General features: G+C 42.1%; 1 protein-coding gene across 7 annotated transcripts in view; it reads left to right on the forward strand.

The window, feature by feature from the left end:
* The window catches only part of MATN2 (matrilin 2), a 146264-nt gene that overhangs the window by 77354 nt on the left and 47058 nt on the right, over positions 1 to 21852 (forward strand). For all 7 annotated transcript variants that reach the window (XM_025450144.3, XM_035717338.2, XM_049093278.1 and 4 more), the window contains one exon: positions 16528 to 16650. In XM_025450144.3, the coding sequence (XP_025305929.2) occupies positions 16528 to 16650 (123 nt within the window). The remainder of the gene's footprint in view (positions 1 to 16527; positions 16651 to 21852) is intronic.

The raw sequence follows: 21852 nt of genomic DNA on the forward strand, positions 1-21852 counted from the left end.
GAGAGTTCCTGCAGGTGTGAAGTAGAAGATGAAGCTGAAATACCAGGTGGAACCATAGGGTTCAGGGCTTTGAAAATCAGGCTAAAAAGTCTAGACCTTATCTCTGGAAGAGAGACACGAAGGGCTTCTAACTGGGAGTGACACATGCAAAGCCTCATTTTAGGAAACGTAATCTCATGGTGAACTTCAGGACGGATTCCAGAAGGAAGATGGTGAGGGATGGAAAGACCAGTTAGGAGACTGGTGGTCCTCAGAGGAGAGGTGACAAGGGCCTGGAGGGAAGGAGTAAGTGATGACAAGGTGCTATAAATAAAGGGGTAGAGGAAAAGTCAGAAGTTGCTCCTGAGTCTGAGCTTCCATGACTCTGATGGACAATGAGTAGACAGGTGAGTTCGAAGTTGAGATGAGACCCTGACAAGGCGAGTTTGAAGTTGAGGTGCGACCCTGACAAGAATGTGTCAGAAAGGAGAACAGAGAAGCTCACAATGAAAGGAGGTTAGAACCAACCATGCAGCCTGGAAGCAGCACAGTGCTTTTCTTTCTACATTTTCATTTCCACTTAGTTTTCACTTTTTTTTTTTTAATACCAGATTTTCTTTCTTTTTTTTTTTTAAAGATTTTATTCATTTATTCACGAGAGACACAGAGAGAGGCAGAGACTCAGGCAGAGGGAGAAGCAGGCTCCCTGTGGGGAGCCCGATGCAGAACTCGATCCCAGGACCCCAGGATCACGCCCTGAGCTAAAGACAGACATTAAGCCGCTAAGTCACCCAGGTGTCCCTAGTTTTCATTTTAAATATGTATTTGTGTGTTTGTTTGTTTGTTTTGAACTTAAGTACAGTGAGACCTGGGCTCCAATCCCAGTTCTGCAGCTCACCAGTCATGGGTCATTTCATTTTTGAGCCTCCATTTCCTCATCCATGTTATAGAGTAATAATACCTACATCACAGAGTGTCGTGGGATTAAATAAGGTAAGGAGCCAAGTTTCTAATACACATGAGGCCATTATTACCCTTATCATAGTGTATATCATTATTATCATTTCCTGTCTACCCTGAAGTATGGATTAAGGAGAGAGTGAAGGCCTGAGCCACATGTGGGGAGCAGGAGAGACAGATGAGGCAGGAAACATATCCATGAAGGAACAGCCTCAGGTGGGGGCCAGGGTGGCGAAAGAATTGGGAGTCATATAACTATGATGGGAAAGAAAATTTCTAGGTCAGGTCAATGTATTGATGTCATGCTCCAGTGAGGCCAAAGGGAACAGAACTTAGAAAATAAGCCATTGATTTGAGTCACTGATTCATCTCAGCAAACATTTCCAAACTCTCTGCCAGGCATCCTGCTGGCCACAAGGGACACAAGGATGACCAGAAGCCCACTGATAATGATCAGATTTCAGGAGGAGGGCTGGATGATGGGAGTGGGGGGCAGCAAATCTAAGTTATTTATTTAAAGATGTGTGATAGAAATTCATTACATCCACGTACTGGTGAATGGATGCAGTGGGGCTTTGGTCTCAGCACCTCCACAGCTGTGATTCTCGTACTTTGACTCATCCCAGAATTATGACTGTGACCTGCATGGAAATTCAATTCTTAGCCAAACTCAGGACTTTTCAAGACAGCATTTCCATTTTTGAGTTAGAGGGACATTAAATTCTAGTGTTAGAGTACCATTTCCCTAACTGCTCATTTCATTCAGGATGATATTGAATTTATTTCCACATTCAGGTGATGGAGGGTGGATTCCCAACCTAGATCCCCTTTTTGCTTTAATTGAGTTCCCTCTATTTGTACTTCATCATCTACCTCTAAAACTGCATTAATTTCCACCCAGCACTGCATTTTTTAAAGGCCATTTATCTCTACCTTTAAGTGTCAATTTTCTGCTATACTTGTTCAATCTGGTGTTTACCAAATGTCTTGTCTTTGGGGGTAACTTTGGTCCTGTTTGCATCTTATCTGCATAAGCAGATTCTAAACCTTTGGGGACAGAATTCAATGATTGTACTTTTCATCTTTCACAGAGTAGACTTGCAGTATGTTTCAATACATTGACTGAAGCTGAGTGATTGATCACAATCTCAGGCAGTCATGTATTTTTTTCAAAAAAAATCCTGTTCCCTTGATTGCTTTTTCAATTACAAAATCAATTTTTGCATATTAAAAAAATTGTCAGGGTATAGCTGTGTATAAAGTCAAAACCTGGAAGTCATTCCTCTTCAGTTTCACTTCCTAGAAGTAATCACTGCTAAAAGCTTGGCTTCTCCTTTCTGCCTTCTAAGATATCTTATGTATAGTATCTGCTTGTCATTACCATGCAGGGTTTAACACAAAGCCTGATGTAGAGTAACTGCTCAATAAATGGTTGTGGGACAAATGAATAGCATTAAGGTATTTCTTAACCCCCAAATTAAATTTTATCTGAATAAAGACGCAGGGTGATATAATCTATATTTATTGAATGTTACTAAGTCCTAACACCTGTTTGAAATACTTTATGTATAATTTCAACAAGCATATTAGATAAGTACTATTGTTATCACATTTTATAAGTCTCTTAACTTGTCTCTGTTTCAATGACTTTATCTGGAAATCGAGGATAACAATAATACCTGCCTCAAATGATTGCTGTGAGGGTTCAATCAGTTAATACATGTGAGGCGTTGAAACAGTGCTGTGTGTTTGTTAATATTACTACTATCAGGGATCCCTGGGTGGCGCAGCGGTTTGGCGCCTGCCTTTGGCCCAGGGCGCGATCCTGGAGACCCGGGATCGAATCCCACATCGGGCTCCTGGTGCATGGAGCCTGCTTCTCCCTCTGCCTGTGTCTCTGCATCTCTCTCTCTCTGTGTGACTATCATAAAATAAATAAAAATTTTAAAAAAATATTACTACTATCATTATATTGTCTGATACATGGGAAACTGATAAAAATTAGCTGAATCTGAATTTACATATCCTTTTTATTTAAAGATTTTAATAAATAAATAAATAAATAAATAAATAAATATTTTTAAAATTAATTTATTTCAGAGAGAGAGAGAAAGAGAGGGCATATGAGTGCAAGGGAGGGGAGGAGGAAGGTGCAGAGGAGGAGGGAGAGAGAGAAATTCAAGCAGACTCAATGCTGAGTGTGAGCCCAATGTGGGGCTCAATCTCACAACCCTGAGATCATGACCTGAGCTGAAACCAAGAACCAGATACTTAACTGACTGAGCCACCCAGGTGCCCCTGAATTTCTATAACCTTTATGAATTCTTGTCTTCTTATGAATGCTTGCCTTGAATAGTATGTCAGATGTGTGCTACATTTAAAAAGTTTTATCGAGGGGATCCCTGGGTGGCTCAGCGGTTTAGCGCCTGCCTTTGGCCCAGGGCGCAATCCTGGAGTCTCGGGATCGAGTCCCACGTCGGGCTCCTGGCATGGAGCCTGCTTCTCCCTCCTCCTGTGTCTCTGCCTCTCTCTCTCTCTCTCTATGTCTATCATAAATAAATAAATAAATCTTTTTTAAAAAAAGTTTTATCGAGGTCAGCATTTTTTTGTATATTTTTTACTGCAGTTTGAGTTGCCAACATATAGTATAACACCCAGTGCTCATCCCGTCAAGTGCCCCCCAGTGCCCATCACCCAGGCACACCTTCCCCCCTGCCTCCTACCTCCCCTTTCACTACCCCTTGTTCGATTCCCAGATTAGGAGTCTCTCATGTTCTGTCATCCTCTCTGATATTTCCCACTCATTTTCTCTCCTTTCCCCTTTATTCCATTTCACTATTTTTTATAGTCCCCAAAAGAATGAAACCATATAATGTTTGTCCTTTTCTGATTGACTTACTTCACTCAACATGATTCCCTCCAGTTCCATCCACATCGAAGCAAATGGTGGGTATTTGTCATTTCTAATGGCTGAGGAATATTCCATTGTATACACAGACCACATCTTCTTTATCCATTCATCTTTCGATGGACACCGAGGCTCCTTCCACAGTGTGGCTATTGTGGACATTGCTGCTAGAAACATCGGGGTGCAGGTGTCCCTGGCGTTTCACTGCATCTGTATCTTTGGGGTAAATCCCCAGCAGTGCAATTGCTGGGTCGTAGGGCAGGTCTATTTTTAACTCTTTGAGGAACCTCCACACAGTTTTCCAGTGTGGCTGCACCAGTTCACATTCCCACCAAAAGTGTAAGAGGGTTCCCCTTTCTCCACATCCTCTCCAATATTTGTGGTTTCCTGTCTTGTTAATTTTCGCCATTCTCACTGGTATGAGGTGGGATCTCATGGTAGTTTTGATTTGTATTTCCCTGACAGAAAGTGATGCAGAGCATTTTCTCATGTGCTTGTTGGCCATGTGTATGTCTTCTTTGGTGAAATTTCTGTTCACATCTTCTGCCCATTTCATGATTGGATTGTTTGTTTCTTTGCTGTTGAGTTTAATAAGTTCTTTATAGATCTTGGAAACTAGCCCTTTATCTGATAGGTCATTTGCAAATATCTTCTCCCATTCTGTAGGTTGTTTTTTCTTTTAGTTTTGTTGACTGTTTCTTTTGCTGTGCAGAAGCTTTTTATCTTGATCAAGTCCCAATAGTCCATTTTTGCTTTTGTTTCCGTTGTCTTCATAGATATATCTTGCAAGAAGTTGCTGTGGCCAAGTTCAAAAAGAGTGTTGCCTGTGTTCTCCTCTAGGATTTTGATGGATTCTTGTTTCACACTTAGATCTTTCATCCATTTTGAATTTATCTTTGTGTATGGTATAAGAGAATGGTCTAGTTTCATTTTTCTGCACGTGGCTGTCCAATTTTCCCAGCACCATTTATTGACGAGACTGTCCTTTTGCCGAAAGTGAATAGTCTTTCTTGCTTTGTCAAATATTAGTTGACCATAGAGTTGAGGGCCCATTTCTGGGTTCTCTATTCTGTTCCATTTACCTATGTGTCTGTTCTTGTGCCAGTGCCACAGTGTCTTGATGACCACAGCTTTGTAATACAGCTTGAAATCCAACCTTGTGATGCCCCTGGCACTGGTTTTCTTTTTTAATATTCCCCTGGCTATTCGGGGTCTTTTTTGATTCCACACAAATCTTAAGATGATTTGTTCCAACTCTCTGAAGAAAGTCCATGGTATTTTGATAGGGATTGCATTGAATATGTAAATGGCCCTGGGTAACATTGACATTTTCACAATATTAATTCTGCCAATCCATGAGCATGGAATATTTTTCCATCTCTGTGTGTCTTCCTCAATTTCCTTCAGAAGTGTTCTGTAGTTTTTAGGGTATATATCCTCTACCTCTTTGGTTAGGTTTATTCCTAGGTATCTTATGCTTTTGGGTGCAATTGTAAATGGGATTGACTCCTTAATTTCTCTTTCGTCAGACTCATTTTTAGTATATAGAAATGCCACTGATTTCTGGGCATTGATTTTGTATCCTGCCACGCTACCAAATTGCTGTATGAGTTCTAGCAATCTTGGGGTAGAGTCTTTGGGTTTTCTATGTACAGTATCATGTCATCTGTGAGGAGGGAGAGTTTGACTTCTTCTTTGCCAATTTGAATGCCTTTAATGTCTTTTTGTTGTCTGATTGCTGAGGCTAGGACTTCTAGAACTATGTTGAATAGCAGGGGTGAGAGTGGACATCCCTGTCATGTTCCTGATCTAGAGGAAAGGCTCTAAGTGTTTCCCCATTCTGAATATTTGCTGTGGGCTTTTCGTAGATGGCTTTTAAGATATTGAGGAATGTTCCCTCTATCCCTACACTCTGAAGAGTTTTGATCAGGAATGGATGCTGTATTTTGTCAAATGCTTTCTCTGCATCTATTGAGAGGATCATATGGTTCTCATTTTTCTCTTGTTGATATGATCTATCATCTTGATTGCTTTACAAGTGTTGAACCAGCCTTGCATCCCGGGGATACATCCCACTTGGTCATGGTGAATAATCCTCTTAAAGTACTGTTGAATCCTATTGGATAGTATCTTGTTGAGAATTTTTGCATCCATGTTCATCAGAGATATTGGTCTATAATTCTTTTTGGTGGGGTCTTTGTCTGGTTTTGGAATTAAGGTGATGCTGGCCTCAAAACGAGTTTGGAAATATTCCATCCCTTTCTATCTTTCAGAACAGCTTTAGTAGAATAGGTATGGTTTCTTCTTTAAACGTTTGATAGAATTCCTCTAGGAAGCTATCTGGCCCTGGACTTTTGTGTCTTGGGAGGTTTTGGATGACTGCTTCAATTTTCTCACTGGTTATTGGCCTGTTCAGGTTTTCTATTTCTTCCTGTTCCAGTTTTGGTAATTTGTGGTCTTCCAGAAATGTGTCCATTTCTTCTAGATTGCCTAATTTATTGGCGTATAGCTGCTCATAATACGTTTTTAAAATCATTTGTATTTCCTTGGTATTGGCTGTGATCTCTCCTTTTTCATTCATGATTTTATTAATTTGAGTCTTTTCTCCTTTCTTTTTAATAAGGCTGGCTAATGGTTTATCTATCTTATTAATTCTTTCAAAGAACCAACTCCTGGTTTTGTTGATCTGTTCTATAGTTCTTCTGGTCTCTATTTCATTGAGTTCTGCTCAAATCTTTATTATCTCTCTTCTTCTGCTTGGTGTAGGTTTTATTTGCTGTTCTTTCTCCAGTTCCTTTAGGTGCAAGGTTAGCTTGTGCATTTGAGTGTTTTACAATTTTTTGAGGGATGCTTGTATTGTGATTTATTTCTCTCTTAGGACTGCTTTTGCTGTATCCCAAACATTTTGAATGGTTATATATTCATTTTTATTATTTTCCATGAATCTTTTTAATTTTTTCTAATTTCCTGGTTGACCCTTTCATAGTTTGGCAGGATGGTATTTAACCTCCACGTGTTTGAGTTTCTTCCAAATTTCTTCTTGTGATTGTGTTCAAGTTTCAGAGCATTATGGTCTGAAAATATGCAGGGGACAATCCCAGTCTTTTGGTATTGGTTGAGACCTGATTTGTGGCCCAGTATGTCTATTCTGGAGAAAGTTACATGTGCACTTGAGAAGAATGTGTATTCAGTTGCACTTGGATGGAAAGTTCTGTATATATCTGTGAAATCCATCTGGTCCAGTGTATCATTTAGAGCTATTGTTTCTTTGGAAATGCTGTGCTTAGAAGATCTGTCATTTGCAGAAAGTGCTCTGCTGAAGTCTCATAGGAGACTTTAGCAGTGTGTTATTATCAAAATACATCTTAACTTTGGTTATTAATTGATTTATATACTTGGCAGCTCCTGCATCCAGGACAAAAATATTCATGATTGTTAGGTCCTCTTGTTGGATAGATCCTTTAAGTATGATATAGTGTCCCTCTTCATCTCTTACTACAGTCTTTGGGATAAACTTTAATTTATCTGACATAAGGATGGCTACCCCAGCTTTCTTTTGAGGACCATTTGAATGGTAAATGGTTCTCCAACTTTCATTTTCAGGCTGGAGGTGTCCTTAGGTCTAAAATGAGTCTCTTGTAGACAGCATATAGATGGGTCTTGCTTTTTTATCCAGTCTGAAACCCTGTGTCTTTTGATGGGATCATTTAGCCCATTCACATTCAGAGTTACTATTGAAAGATATGAATTTAGGGTCCTCATAATACCTATTCAGTCCTTGTTTTTGTGGATTATTTCTTTGGGCTTCCTCTTTCTTTTACAGGGTCCCCCTTAATATTTCTTGCAGAGCTGGTTTGGTGGTCACATATTCTTTCAGTCTCTGCCTATCTTGGAAGCTCTTTATCTCTCCTTCTATTCTGAATGAGAGCCTTGCTGGATAAAGTATCTTGGCTGCATGTTCTTCTCATTTAGGACCCTGAATATATCCTGCCAGCCCTTTCTGGCCTGCCAGGTCTCTGTGGAGAGGTCTGCTGTTAATCTGAGATTTCTCCCCATAGAAATTAGGGATCTCTTTTCTCTTGCTGCTTTAAGGATCTTCTCTTTATCTTAGGAATTTGCAAGTTTCACTATTAAATGTCAAGGTGTTGAACGGTTTTTTATTGACTTGGGGGGGGGGGGCGGGAACCTCTCTATCTCCTGGATCTGAGTGCCTGTTTCCCTCCCCAAATTAGGGAAGTTCTCAGCTATGATTTGTTCAAATATGCATTCTGGCCCTCTGACCCTCTCAGCGCTCTCTGGAACCCCAATTATACGTAGATTTTTCCTTCTGAGGTTATCATTTATTTCCTTTAATCTTTCCTCATGGTCTTTTAGTTGTTTTTCTCTTTTTCTTTAGCTTCCTTCCTTGCCATCAACTTGTCTTCTATGTCACTCACTCTTTCTTCCACCTCATTAACCCTTGTCATTAGGACCTCGAGTTTGGATTGCATCTCATTTAATTGATTTTTAATTTCTGCCTGATTAGATCTAAATTCTGCAGGCATGAAGTCTCTTGATTCCTTTATGCTTTCTTCCAGAGCCACCAGTAGCTTTTTAATTGTGTTTCTGAGTTGGCTTTCCGACATCAAATTTTAATCCAAATTCTGTAACTCTGTGGCAGAGTACTGTTTCTGAGTCTTTCTTTTGTGGTGAAAAAAAAAAGTCATTTCTAGTCATTTTGCTCAGTGCAGAGTGGCTGTATGAGTGGGCTGAGTCATGAATATCTACCACGACCTAAGTAAATTTCACCCTAGATGTTTCTGCTGAGGTCAGAGACCAGAAATTGAAAACAAAGATCAGAACGATATAAAACAAAAGGACCACTAAAGTGAAAAACAAATCTTAAAACAAAGTAGTGAAAAATAAAAGGCCAAGAATCCCAAAGAAGAAGAGAAAAAATAAGAATAAAGTAAAAAGAAGGAGAAGATAAAAAGGGGGGATTGGGAGATGGTGGTGGTGAAGAAGTTGTAGTGGAAAGAGAATGTAGTCTACCTGAGGGGTTCTAGAGGGTGATCCTCTTGTTTCTGAGCATATTAAGTTCTGTATGTTAGAAGATGCTCAGTCCCAAATTTATATAAAGCAGAAATACTGTGAAAGACCCCAAAATTGACCACCAAAATATAAATAAGATAAAAGAGGGGGGCAGAATGGGAATGAGGAGTCTTACAGAATGAACCAGCACGGTATACCACTTGGCTCTGGGTACATGCTGGTCATGTTTTAGAAGGTATTAACATCTGCCTTTGTAGAACAAAATGAGGCAGAGAAAAAACACAAAACAAAAAAACATATCTTGTATATCTCCCAGAATTAAGTTGAGTATGTTGAAGGGAATCTAGAAGTGGAAAATATATCTAGGACCTGTAATTGTAGAAATATGAGAATCAAAAAAGAAGAATCTTAAAAAGAAGAGGTATGGGCAGCCCGAGTGGCTCCGCGGTTTAGGGCCACCTTCGGCTTGGGGCCTGGTCCTGGAGACCCCGGATCGAGTCCCCAGTCGGGCTCCCTGCATGGAGCCTGCTTCTACCTCTGCTTATGTCTCTGCCTCTGTCTCTCTGTCTCTCTCTGTGTGTCTCTCATGAATAAATAAATAAAATTTTTTAAAAAGAAGAGGTGTTAAAATATTGTAGTTAAGATAGGAAAAGAGAAAAAAATTGGAAATTTACAGTCTGATAAAAACAAGTTGTACTGGAAAAAGGAAGAAAAAATACATAAAATCTTAAAAAAAAATAGGAGGGGTACCCTTTGGTTCTGCATACTATAAATCCCTCGACTTCCCCTTTCCAGTGCCGCTTGGTCAAGAACTTGCTCTTCCCGGTCCTTCCAGCTGGTCTTCTGGGGGAAGGACCTGCGGCCCTGATTCTCAGGTGTGTGCACCTGGCAGAGATGTCCCCTGGCGGCCCCGCCCCTCCCAGGCACCGGGTGAGCCCAGGAGGAACAGCACCACTGTCCGCGGCCAGGTCTCCAGCTCTGGAGCCAGCTCCCCCAGTAACTCCCGCAGCCCCCAGTCCGCCCTGGCCTGGACGCTCCCGGGGCGGCGCGGGGCGCCGATGCGCACAGCTCGGGGGCGCCCCGCGGCAGGAGCGTCCTCCCGGTCCTGGGCCCTCCCCGCCTCCGCCTGGCCCGGGGGAGCGCAGGATCGTGGGCTGGGATCGCGCTCCCAGGTCGCAGCTCCTGAAGGCAGCGAGGCAGCGCCCCCCCTGCCGGCGCCCCCGCCCGACGGACCGGCTGCCCCCCGAGGCCCCGCCGGGTGCGCGACCCAGCTCCTCACCGAGAGTCGCCCGCCGGGTGCAGCGCGCTTGACCCCAGGCTGCACTTGCTCTTAGCGACGCGGGGGACACTGGGGCTTCACTGCCCCTCCTGCGGTTCGATTCGATTCGATTCGATTCGGCTCGAGTTCCCGGCTGAGCACCTTTCCGTCCAGGAAGAATCTGGTGCGGATTTTTTAAACTTCCTGCTTCTCCCGGGCTGGGCTTTACCCGGCTCCTCGTGGGGCTCCTCCCCCACATAATTCTTTTTCTTATTTTTTTTCCTGCCTTCATACCTTGTCAGAAGCTAAAACCCTTCTTTTAGGACAAACATTACATGGTCTCATTCATTTGGGGAATATGAAAAATAGTGAAAGGGAATAAAGGGAAGGGAGAAAAAATGTGTGGGAAATATCAGAAAGGGAGACAGAACATGAGAGACTCCTAACTCTGGGAAAGGATCTAGGGGCGGTGGAAGGGGAGGAGGGTGGGGGGTGGGGGTGACTGGGTGGCGGGCACTCAGGGGGGCACTTGATGGATGGGCACTGGGTGTTATGCTATATGTTGGCAAACTGAACACCAAATTTAAAAAAAAGAAAAAGAAAACCCTTCTCTCTGTAGCATTCCAGCTGTTCTCTCAGGCCAAATTCGTAGGTTTTCAGGATGGTTTGAAAGTAATCTGGGTAAATTGGTGGGGCCAGGTGAGTTGAGGCTCCTATCCTCTGCCATCTTCTCAGCTCCCCGCCCCCAAAGGTCAGCATTTTAGTTCATCAGCTAACCATCCATGTCTGAAGCATGACCTCCTCCATTTCCAAGATGTTAAGTATTGGATTTCTCCCTACTGGTGTGCTAGGGCTGCCATAACAAAACCACAGAGTGAATGGCTTTAACATTAGAGCTTTATCTTCTCACAGTTCTGGAAGCTAAGATTCCAAGGTCAAGGTGTCAGCAGGGTTGGTTTCTTCTGAGGTCTCCCTCCTTGATTTGCAGAAAGCCACTGCCTCTGCATGGGGTCTTCTTCTGTGTACACACATACTTGGTGCCTTTGTGTGTCCAGATTTCCTCTTCTTCTTTTTTTTAAGATTTTTATTTATTTATTTGAGAGAGAGCAAGAGAACAAGCAAGAGAGAGTGAGCATGAGTAAGGTGAAGGGCAAAGGGAGAAGCAGAGGGAGTCTGATGTGGGGCTCCATCCTGGGACCCCTGGATCATCATCTGAGCTGAAGACAGACTTCAACTGACTGAGCCACCCAGTGGCCCCAGATTTCCTCTTCTTATAAGGACACCAGTCAGATCGGATTAGGGCCCACCTGAATGGCCTCATCCTAATTGAATCACTTTTTTTTTTTTTTTTTTTTTTTTATGATAGTCACAGAGAGAGAGAGAGAGAGAGAGAGAGGCAGAGACACAGGCAGAGGGAGAAGCAGGCTCCATGCACTGGGAGTCCGATGTGGGATTTGATCCCGGGTCTCCAGGATCACACCCTGGGCCAAAGGCAGGCGCTAAACCGCTGCGCCACCCAGGGATCCCCTGAATCACTTCTTTAAAGGTCCTATCTCGAAATACAGTCACATTATGATTGGGATTAGGATTTAAACAGGTGGGGAAGACAATTCAGCCCAGAACACTTCCTTGTTGTTATCAATATCAATGAGAAACTTTCTGAGTTTCAAAATCCTGCATGTAGAAATCTGGTAGTGCCCTGAGGAGGAGAGGTTTTGTGAATCTGACTCTATGTGTGTATCTGCCATATACTCAGTAAGTCAACTGCTTCTACCATTTCTCTAATGATGGATTTGGTTTTGCTTACTCTGTCATCAGCAAACTTTAAAGCCCAAATGCTCCTCTTTGAAATATCATGTTTCTACTAATGCCATCCGCTTGCAGACTGATGCAGGCTGAGAAAACTCGGGAATGTGACCAGATTGTAAATCAGAGACCATCAATCTTAGGCTTTATTACCTTGCACCCAAGTATCGTTTATCCTTGGACACAGAGTGATTTTTCACATATTAGACAGAGACTGAACACAGAGAGACAGGCTTCCAGCCCTGAGATGTTAACACTTTGTGATCTGGAGGGCCAAGTTCCCCAAAGCCAGGGAATTACCCTTTCTCCTTGTAAAGGAGAGAATAGATACATCAGGCAAAACAATTGAAGGAGATGAAGACTTGGAACAGCGGAAGCATCTCTGAGTTAGCCATATAGAGCACCTCCCTACATCTGCTCCCTAAACTTCACCTCTTTTCTTACAAGTACAGTTTTGCAACCAAGGAAGTTATGCAGAGAACCCAAAGCATGTGGCAAAGGGTGTCAGAGTTGAATGGACTGGAACTCTCTTGGTCTTAAAAAGCTTTTAGGTTCACATGCTTGAAGTGGGCTCCTCCACATCTAACCTTGTGCTGATGGCCTCCTCTGCTGCCCCCAGTAGCCAGCCAGCCAGCCAGTGAGTGGCCCTCAAATCAAGGAGGGATTTGACACGTTTTGGTTTTATAGGCCAGGGTCTTGAGGCCCAGGAATGCTTGAATCCCGCCTTGCCAATGCCTCCTCTCCCCTTCAGTTCCACAGACTGCTCAGCACACACACAAAAGCAAGACTAGCAGGAGAATCAAAGTCCAGGAGAAGCCTTCTTACCCCATGAGATTGAGCCTGTGGTTGGCGGATTGATGGAAAATGTCTTTGAAAGAGTGGAATCATAAAAAACTACATATCCAAAACTATCTTAACCTTTTTATTTTTATTGAAAACATTACACATGTACTTTTAATACATGTACTTTTAATAGAATTACCTTTATTTTTTTTTAAGATTTTATTTATTTATTCATGAGAGACACAGAGAGAAGGAGAGGCTCGAGACACAAGCAGAGGGAGAAGCAGGCTCCTCGCAGGGAGCCCAACGTGGGACCCCATCTCGGGTCTCCAGGGTCACGCCCTGGGCTGAATGTGGCGCTAAACCGCTGAGCCACCTGGGTTGCCCTAGAATTACCTTTAATTACACTTTTAAAAAGTACCAATTTTAAGTTCATTTTTAAAATCTATGGCTAAAAATTTTTTTCTTGCATAAAGCATACCAATAATGGATCGTCCATGATTTTCAATTTTGGTTTCCTTAAATTGGAGCAAGAATTTGAAGACTTCTGTAAAGCAATCTAAGGGCAGGATCCTTGTAAATTTTAATGAAAATTTTCCTAGTCTTTCGCAGGTTTTATCCATGCCTGGTTCTATGGCAATTTCGGTTAGCAAATTGCTTTTAATTAAGTCTTTCCAAAGCTTTCTCTTTTTTTTTTATTGGAGTTCAATTTGCCAACATATAGCATAATACCCAGTGCTCATCCCATCAAGTGTCCCCCTGAGTGCCCGCCACCCAGTCACCCCCACCCACCCCTCCCTTTCCACCACCCCTTGTTCGTTTCCCAGAATTGGGAGTCTCTCTTGTTCTGTCTCCCTCTCTGATATTTCCCACTCATTTTCTCTCCTTTCTCCTTTATTCCATTTCACTATTTTTTATAGTCCCCAAAAGAATGAAACCATATAATGTTTGTCCTTTTCCGATTGACTTACTTCACTCAACATGATTCCCTCCAGTTCCATCCACGTCGAAGCAAATGGTGGGTATTTGTCATTTCTAATGGCTGAGGAATATTCCATTGTATACACAGACCACATCTTCTTTATCCATTCATCTTTCGATGGACACCGAGGCTCCTTCCACAGTGTGGCTATTGTGGACATTGCTGCTAGAAACATCGGGGTGCAGGTGTCCCGGCGTTTCATTGCATCTGTATCTTTGGGGTAAATCCCCAGCAGTGCAATTGCTGGGTCGTAGGGCAGGTCTGTTTTTAACTCTTTGAGGAACCTCCACACAGTTTTCCAGAGTGGCTGCACCAGTTCACATTCCCACCAACAGTGCTTTCAATTTAGTTTTTATTTGTTTAAAAACTCAGTTTGTTTTAATGCTTATATTTAATTGGCTTTTACTGTATCATTAATTATAATAACATGTATAAATGGCATGTATAGGTTTGGGAACAAAAACAATTTTGTCTCTTTTTAGCAGTGGTTTTCAAATTTTAACATGCATCTAGAGGTCTTATTAAAACACACATTCTTGGGCCCCATTCCAGTTTCTAATTCAGTAAGTCTGTAGTAGGGCCTGAAAATTTGCATGACTAACAAGAGTTCAAGGTATGATTATTGCAGCTGGTTCACCACCACATTTTGAGAACCAGTGCTCTATGGACATACAGTCAGTCCACAGGGAAAGAACACAGGTGTTGCGGAGCACAGGTGTTCCAACAGCCTTGAGCATTTAGTATGCTCTGGGCCTCAGGTCCCATATTTTCAGAGGAAATGAAAAGCATTGATTGATCAGGGGTTGGTTAAGTGGAGGTCAGTTAAAATAGCTTCTTCTGTACAACTCTATTAACTGCCTAATCCAACTCTGGATGTTCTAGAGCATTCTGGAAAAATGCAAATTTGGACTATATGGCTTAGATTTTAGGCCCCAGCAAAACCTCTAACCTGTCCTCACTCTATTAAGGAACCAACATGCTTTGGTGTCTCTCTGAGGTACAGAGATGGGTTGGCTCAGTCCCTGACCACCGCATGGTGTGTAAGAAGAAGCTTCAAGAGAGAAGGAGAATCTGAGTTTCTGACTTTAGGTATCAATAGCAGCCTACTCATCATTGCAGTATTGTCCATGTCCTAGAGCTTAGAAGTCAGAGTCGCAGCTCCTCTCTTTGGTGGGGACACTTAAAAGTAGGTAGCCTGGGGTAGGATGAGCTGACAGATGGCAGAGACCCATATCAGGGGTTGGGAGATTTTTAGGATGGCAGATGAGGCCCAGCCTGGGGAGGTTGGAGGTGGGAGGTACCCACTAACACAAGTCGGTGTGGGTCCCTACATGGCTCACTTCTGTGACGTGCAGACAGGGTGCAAGCCAGAGCTTGGTCTTAGGGTTCTCCATCTCCATGACTTTCGAATAATGTTACAATGGTTCTTGAACAATTAGACGTTAACTTTTGGAAGAATTTGGTGCTAGAGCACTATTTATGTTATGACTCAACTCCAGCAACTGGCCAATGTCCCATGACATGCAGATCCTTCAACTATGTGAATGTCCTGTTCCCACAATGACTTGTGTATGAAATCCTCAAATGTTAGGTGCTAGTGGAACTTTTTAGGAAGGTGAAGTCATAAAAATGAAAAAAAAGTTTTAGACAAAAACTTAATGAAGCCTGGAAGCAAAAGGATAAGCACAATAAGCACAATTTATTAGCTTTTAAAACTCTGTGTCACACAAAAAAAAATAAAAATAAAACTCTGTGGCTTTTTCCTTTGCATCTTTTGATCACTATGTTAAGTATGCTGTTATCCTCTTAGGGTGTGATTTTGGTTTTATTTTTTTTTCTAAGATTTTATTTATTCATGAGAGACACAGAGAGAGGGAGAGACATAGACAGAGGGAGAAGCAGGCTCCCTGTGGGGAACCTGATGTGGGACTCGATTTCAGGACCCCGGGATCACACCCTGAGCCAAAGGCAGACCCTCAATCACTGAGCCACCCAGGCCCCGCTTCCCCAAAGTCTCTATTCTTTTTCCCCAAGAATGGTCTTCACCCTCTAGGAGTCGATCTTATTTACTTATTTTATTTTTGATCACCACCACCATCATCCAACTGTAAGCTCCATGAGGACTGGAATCTTTGTTTTTTGCTCTGTCCTTAGCCCCTAACACAGGGCTAGGCTCCGGGGTAGGTGTTCAGTAAACATTTGACAAATTAGTGGGAAATAGGATAAGATATGTTCTCCTTAATGACTAAGCCATTTATCATTATTAAATGTTCATTTAATTTTCCAGATTTTTTTTGGTCACCATAAACAATGCTGCTATAAATAGCTTATTTCATATAGTTAATCTCTCCCTTTTATCCATTATTTCTTTGGGTCACATTTCCATGGTAAACACTGTCAAATGTCCTTCCAAAAGGGATTCTTGTCCGTTGAATAGCTCTGACTATGAATAGTCACCATGAATAGCTCTGACTCTGTTTCCAGACTGCCTCACCACCATTGGGTTTTGTCCTGTCTTTATTTGTGCCTTTACAACACTTAGAAGTGTTGTAAGCCTTGAGGTGGTTTTGATTTACATTTATTTAACTTTTAAATACAATTGGTCGTATGTTCTTTAGTTTATCTTGTGCTATAAATTGCCTGATCTAAGACCCCTGATTATTTTTTGGTGGTGGGAGAAGAAGCCTTGGATTCCTATTTATTTATTCATACTTCTTTGGGGACAACAACATTAATCTTCATTTATATTTGTTATAAGTATGCTATTATTTCCTTTCCTGTTTGTGTTTCTACTTAAACTCTGTGTTTGAATATTTATAGCTGTGGACTACTGTGCCTCAGAGAACCACGGATGTGAACATGAGTGTGTGAATGCTGACAGCTCCTACTTTTGCCGGTGCCGTAAAGGATTTACTCTTAACCCAGATAAAAAAACATGTGCAAGTAAGTTACATTTAAAAAAAAGTTGTATTGTGTGTGTGTGTTTTACAGTTTTGGGACCTAACATTTTATTTATTTACTTACTTTTATTTTAATTCCAGTGTAGTTAACATACAGTGTTGCATTAGTTTCAGATGTACGATACAGTGATTCAACGACAACAACAGAATTTTTTTTGATGCTCTTGCTGTGGACACTGTGGCCATGGGACCTCTCCCAAGCATGCTATAGCACAGGATTATTTAGTCTAATACCTTCCACCACTATTCTTCCTTTGTCAGGCCTTTCTTCACTTTTCCCAGGACTGTAGCCCACCCTGTCTCAACATCACTCTTCACGGTGTTTGACAGAGGTATCTTTTATGAGACCACATGTGGGAGTGTTCTTCCAGCATCTGCCAACCATGCTGACAATGGGACCATCTTACTTCATGCTGGCTCAGCGTGCCTGTGCCCATCAGTATTAACAGAGCTTAAGAAATACTTTCCCTGAAGCCTTGTGGCTTGTGGGCTTCAGCTCTGACTCCACACAAGTGCAGAAAATCGCTGAGCCTAAAGGAGTTGAATGTGGTTTCTTTCAAAAGGGCGGATTGCAGAGAACTGTTCATTCTTTTGTTTGATATATTTAGTTCTATTTGATTTTTAACTATTTACATACAAATCAGAATTAATTTGAGCTACCAAAATCTGACCATAAAAATTTATAAACTAGAGATATTTTGCAAAAGGATTCCAAAAGTGTTCTGTTACCTGTAAAACATATGTCAGAGCACTACAATTAAGAGAGTGTGTATGGATTATCATCCTATGGAGGGGTTCACTTGAGAGAAGCTTGGTTTTAAAATATTAGGGCCCAACATTTTTAAAAAGTGAAGTTTTTAAAAAAATATTTTATTTGAGAGACAGAGCACGTCCAAGAGAGAGCACAAGCAGGGGGAGCAGCAGAGGGAGAGGGAGAAGCAGGCTCCTGGGTGAGCAGGGAGCTGGACATGGGACCCTGGGATCATGACCTGAGCCAAAGGCAGATGCTTAACCGACAGAACCACCCAGGCATCCCTAAGAAGTGAAATGTAATAGGTTAGCATAAGTTATCTCTGAAACATACATCAGTGAGAAAATAGGATTGTAATTCATAAAAAGTTCATGTACCCACAACTTTCTAAAATACATCGATTATGTAAAGTGGGATATACTCGCCGCACAGTGTTTTTAAAAAGCATCCCCTATAAAACTCCTGAGATATAAACTTACCCTTCCATCCCTAAACATCAGCAGCTTACAAATACTGGAGCCAGAGACAGGGCAACTGTAAGAGACACACTCAGTCAAAAATATATATTTCTGGAGTCCTAACCATATGTCAGTAGCAATGAACAAGGCGAGCTCCCTCCTGGAGGATGAGATACCTTGGCTGAGTCTTGAAGGCAGAGCCATCATTTATTTACCAAGGAAAGAAGGCTGAACAGGGGTGGCCAGGAGGAAGAAAGATGTGCAAGGATATGAGCCAAACAGGCTCAGGCCCATGCCTGGCACATGACCTACATGCAGTTTATTGAAAGAAGAAGCGAATGAATGACTGTACTCCTCCGTTCCTAGTCTCCCTTCCCTTCAGAATATTCTGAGCCATAAATCAGCAGCCTGGGCTGTGATCATGGCTGGGAACACGGTTGCTGGGCTGCCAGGTCAGTTCTCTTCATCAGAGGGGAGGCCATATGTTTCCAAGGGGCAGCCTCGGCCTCAGATCAAATTCCAGCTCTTCTGATTTTTTGCTGGGTGATCTTGGGCAAGTTATTTGTACCTCATTTTTCCTTAACTATAATAGGGGATAATAATACTGCCAGCTTCCTACTGTTGTTTTGAAAACTAAATGAGATAATCCCTATAAACCATTAGGCAACTTGTCTGGTGCTGAGCAAGTTCTTTTAAGAGATGATACTGCCTTCAAAGACTTTCAGTTGGTATTTATTGAGCATGTAACACATGTGTGAGCTAAGTTTAATAGTGCATAAAAGAATTCAAGACTTGGCCCCAGGTTTCCACTGCGCTGAGACTTGGAGGGAAACACACATCCTACCCAGTCTCCCTCCTGCCTCTGCAGAGCCCCTTCCCTGCCCAGAGTCCCCATCCCCAGCACCTCATCATCACCCCCGCCCTATGGTTCAGCATGTTTCTTATCCCAGAATCTCCTGTGATGTGGAGAATTACAAGCCCCAGGATGGTGCAGGCGAGGGGACCCTGGCTGTGGACACCGAAGCACAGGGGCACTGAGAGGAGAGGTCTGGCTGGGAGGCCTCACCAGTTAGGCATGGAGCCCAGCAGTCCAGCTGTCTCTGGGCCCTGGTAGAGTCAATACGCAGAACTGGGCGGAGAGGAGTGCTGGGCACTTACAGGGGTCTGGGCAGACAGCATTGGGGAGATATGTTTCCTAGAAAAAGGACCCCCTTCCTACCATGCTTAGGGGCAGGATGAAAGCCAGACCTGGGGAGGTGACTGGCAAGAGGCAGGGGACCCCCCGCTTACCTGGAAAACTGCAAGAGTGAGAAATAAAGCAAAGTCCAGCAGTAAGAACTGAGACCCTTGGGAGTGCCTTACATGTGTGAGGGACAAGAACAAGAACTGCATTGGAGGCCAATTATAAAGACAGAAACAGGATGGAGATAGAAAATCAAAATCAAGCAGTCATCCTGTTAGTAATTAATGTGGCATCACATCAGCTTCCAGCCAAGTCAGCCTGGCTGCTGCTGTGATGTTGAGAGATCTTTTAAAAAAATTTTTCCACTTCTCATAAACTTGTAAAAAATGAAATAAGACAAAAGATACTCAGTTCCTTAAATGTTGTCTCTATTTTTAACCAAAAGTATATTTAAGGGCTTAATCCAATTTGTAAGTATATAATTATTGTCTGAAAAAGTAGTCTGTTAATGTGATATACCGAGCATGATTAATTTATAATTAAGCCAAAATGTACATAATAGGGATCCCTGGGTGGCGCAGCGGTTTGGCGCCTGCCTTTGGCCCAGGGCGTGATCCTGGAGACCTGGGATCGAATCCCACGTCGGGCTCCCAGTGCATGGAGCCTGCTTCTCCCTCTGCCTATGTCTCTGCCTCTCTCTCTTTCTCTCTCTGTGACTATCATAGATAAATAAAAATTAAAAAAAAAATGTACATAATAGAACTTTATGTTCCTGAAAAAAATAATAGCATTTAAAATATGTAAGTACTCAAAAAGGCACCACTTTTTATATCAATGCTTTACCCTAAAGCAACCCATCCAAAACCATCTGAATATTTTGTAGAGAAGAGTAGAAATATGCAGGTACTATTAATTTGCAAAATATTGGAAGACTTTTTTTCATTATGGTAAAATATACATAATAAATTTACAATAATGGGATCCCTGGGTGGCGCAGCGGTTTGGCGCCTGCCTTTGGCCCAGGGCGCGATCCTGGAGACCCAGGATCGAGTCCCACGTCGGGCTCCTGATGGAGCCTGCTTCTCCCTCTGCCTGTGTCTCTGCCTCTCTCTCTCTCTCTCTCTCTCTCTGTGATGTGACTATCATAAATAAATAAAAATTTTAAAAAAATAAATAAATAAATTTACAATAATAACCATTTAAGGTGTATAGTTCAGTGGCATTAAGTACATTCATGTTGTTGTGCAACCGTCACCACCATCCAGCTCCAGAACTTTTCATCTCCCCAAACTGAAACTCCATACTTGTGAAACAATTCCTCATTCCCTCCCCATCCTCCAGCCCCTGGCAAACACCATCCTACCTTCTGCCTGTATGAATTTGACTACTCTAGGTATCTCCTGTTAAGTGGAATCATATAATATCTGTCCTTTTGTGAGTGGCTTATTTCACTTAGCATAATGTTTCCAAGATTCACTCATCCATCTTGTAGTGTGTGTCAGAATTTCCTTCCTTTTTAAGGCTGGATAATATTCCATTGTGGGTCCATTGTATGTATACATCACATTTTGTTTATCTATTCATATGTCACTAGATGCCTGGGTTGCTTCCACCTTTTGGCTATAGTGAATAAGGCTGCTATGAACATGAATGTGCAAGCATCTGTACAAGGCCCTGCTTTCAAACTGCTGGATCATATATAGCAAGACTTTATGAGGTCTAATTTGAAATCATTACTACTGAGCCAGGCATGAGAACATTCTCAGATGTTCAAGGTCTTTTCATGGAAAAGATAGAGGACACTGGACAGGAATTCAGGTCTTTGATACCAAGGATACTCTGGTTTCATGTCTAATGCTTAATTATCTCATACCTGTTATAATGAGTTAAGGCAATTATAGACATTTGTAATTCATATAATATAATGTTGCTATTATTTACCAACTTTGAGATCATTATACTTATTATTTTTTAGACTCCATTGATTACTTGGTCAACATTTCTATCTTTCTTTTTTCAAAGAGGAATGTTTTGCACAAAGTACTGCATGAATATTTATACTTTCATTAAAAGTGAAACACAGGGACACCTGAATGGCTCAGTCAGTTAAGTGTCTGCCTTTGGCTCAGGTCATGATCTCAGGGTCCTGGGATCGAGCTCTGCTGAGCAGGGAGCCTGCTTCTCCCTCTCCTCCCTGCTCATGTTCTGTCTCACTATCTCTTACTCTCACCTTCTCAAATAAATAATCCTTTTTAAAAAAGATTTTATTTATTTATTCATGAGAGACATAGAGATAGAGAGAGAGAGAGGAAGAGACATAGGCAGAGGGAGAAGCAGGCTCTGTGCAGGGAGCCCGATGTGGGACTCAATCCCAGGACTCCAGGAAGATACCCTGGGCCCAAGGCAGGCACTAAACCATTGAGCCACCCAGGGATCCCTCAAATAAATAATCTTTTAAAAAAGTGAAACAGAGGGAGAGAATAATTTTATACTAAATCAACAGCATAAAATATAAAATGTGTAAAATGTATCAGGCCAGCTGGTGGTTAACCTACTATAATATGCCACTTAATTTTGTGAGACCTGTGTGCATGAATCAAAGACTTTTCTTAGAGGGGGCCTTGAAGTTCAACCCAGTTCTATCCCAACTACCCATCCTACAATATTCCCACCACTCTATCATCCAGCCTGCACTTGAATACTCCTACTGACAAGACACTCACTACACTCCATGAAGTGTATTCCACTTTGTGAGCTCTGACTCTTAGAAAGTGATTCCTTCAACTGAGCTGA

This window comes from Canis lupus, chromosome 13 (assembly GCF_003254725.2).
Source record: "Canis lupus dingo isolate Sandy chromosome 13, ASM325472v2, whole genome shotgun sequence".
NCBI lineage: Eukaryota > Metazoa > Chordata > Mammalia > Carnivora > Canidae > Canis > Canis lupus.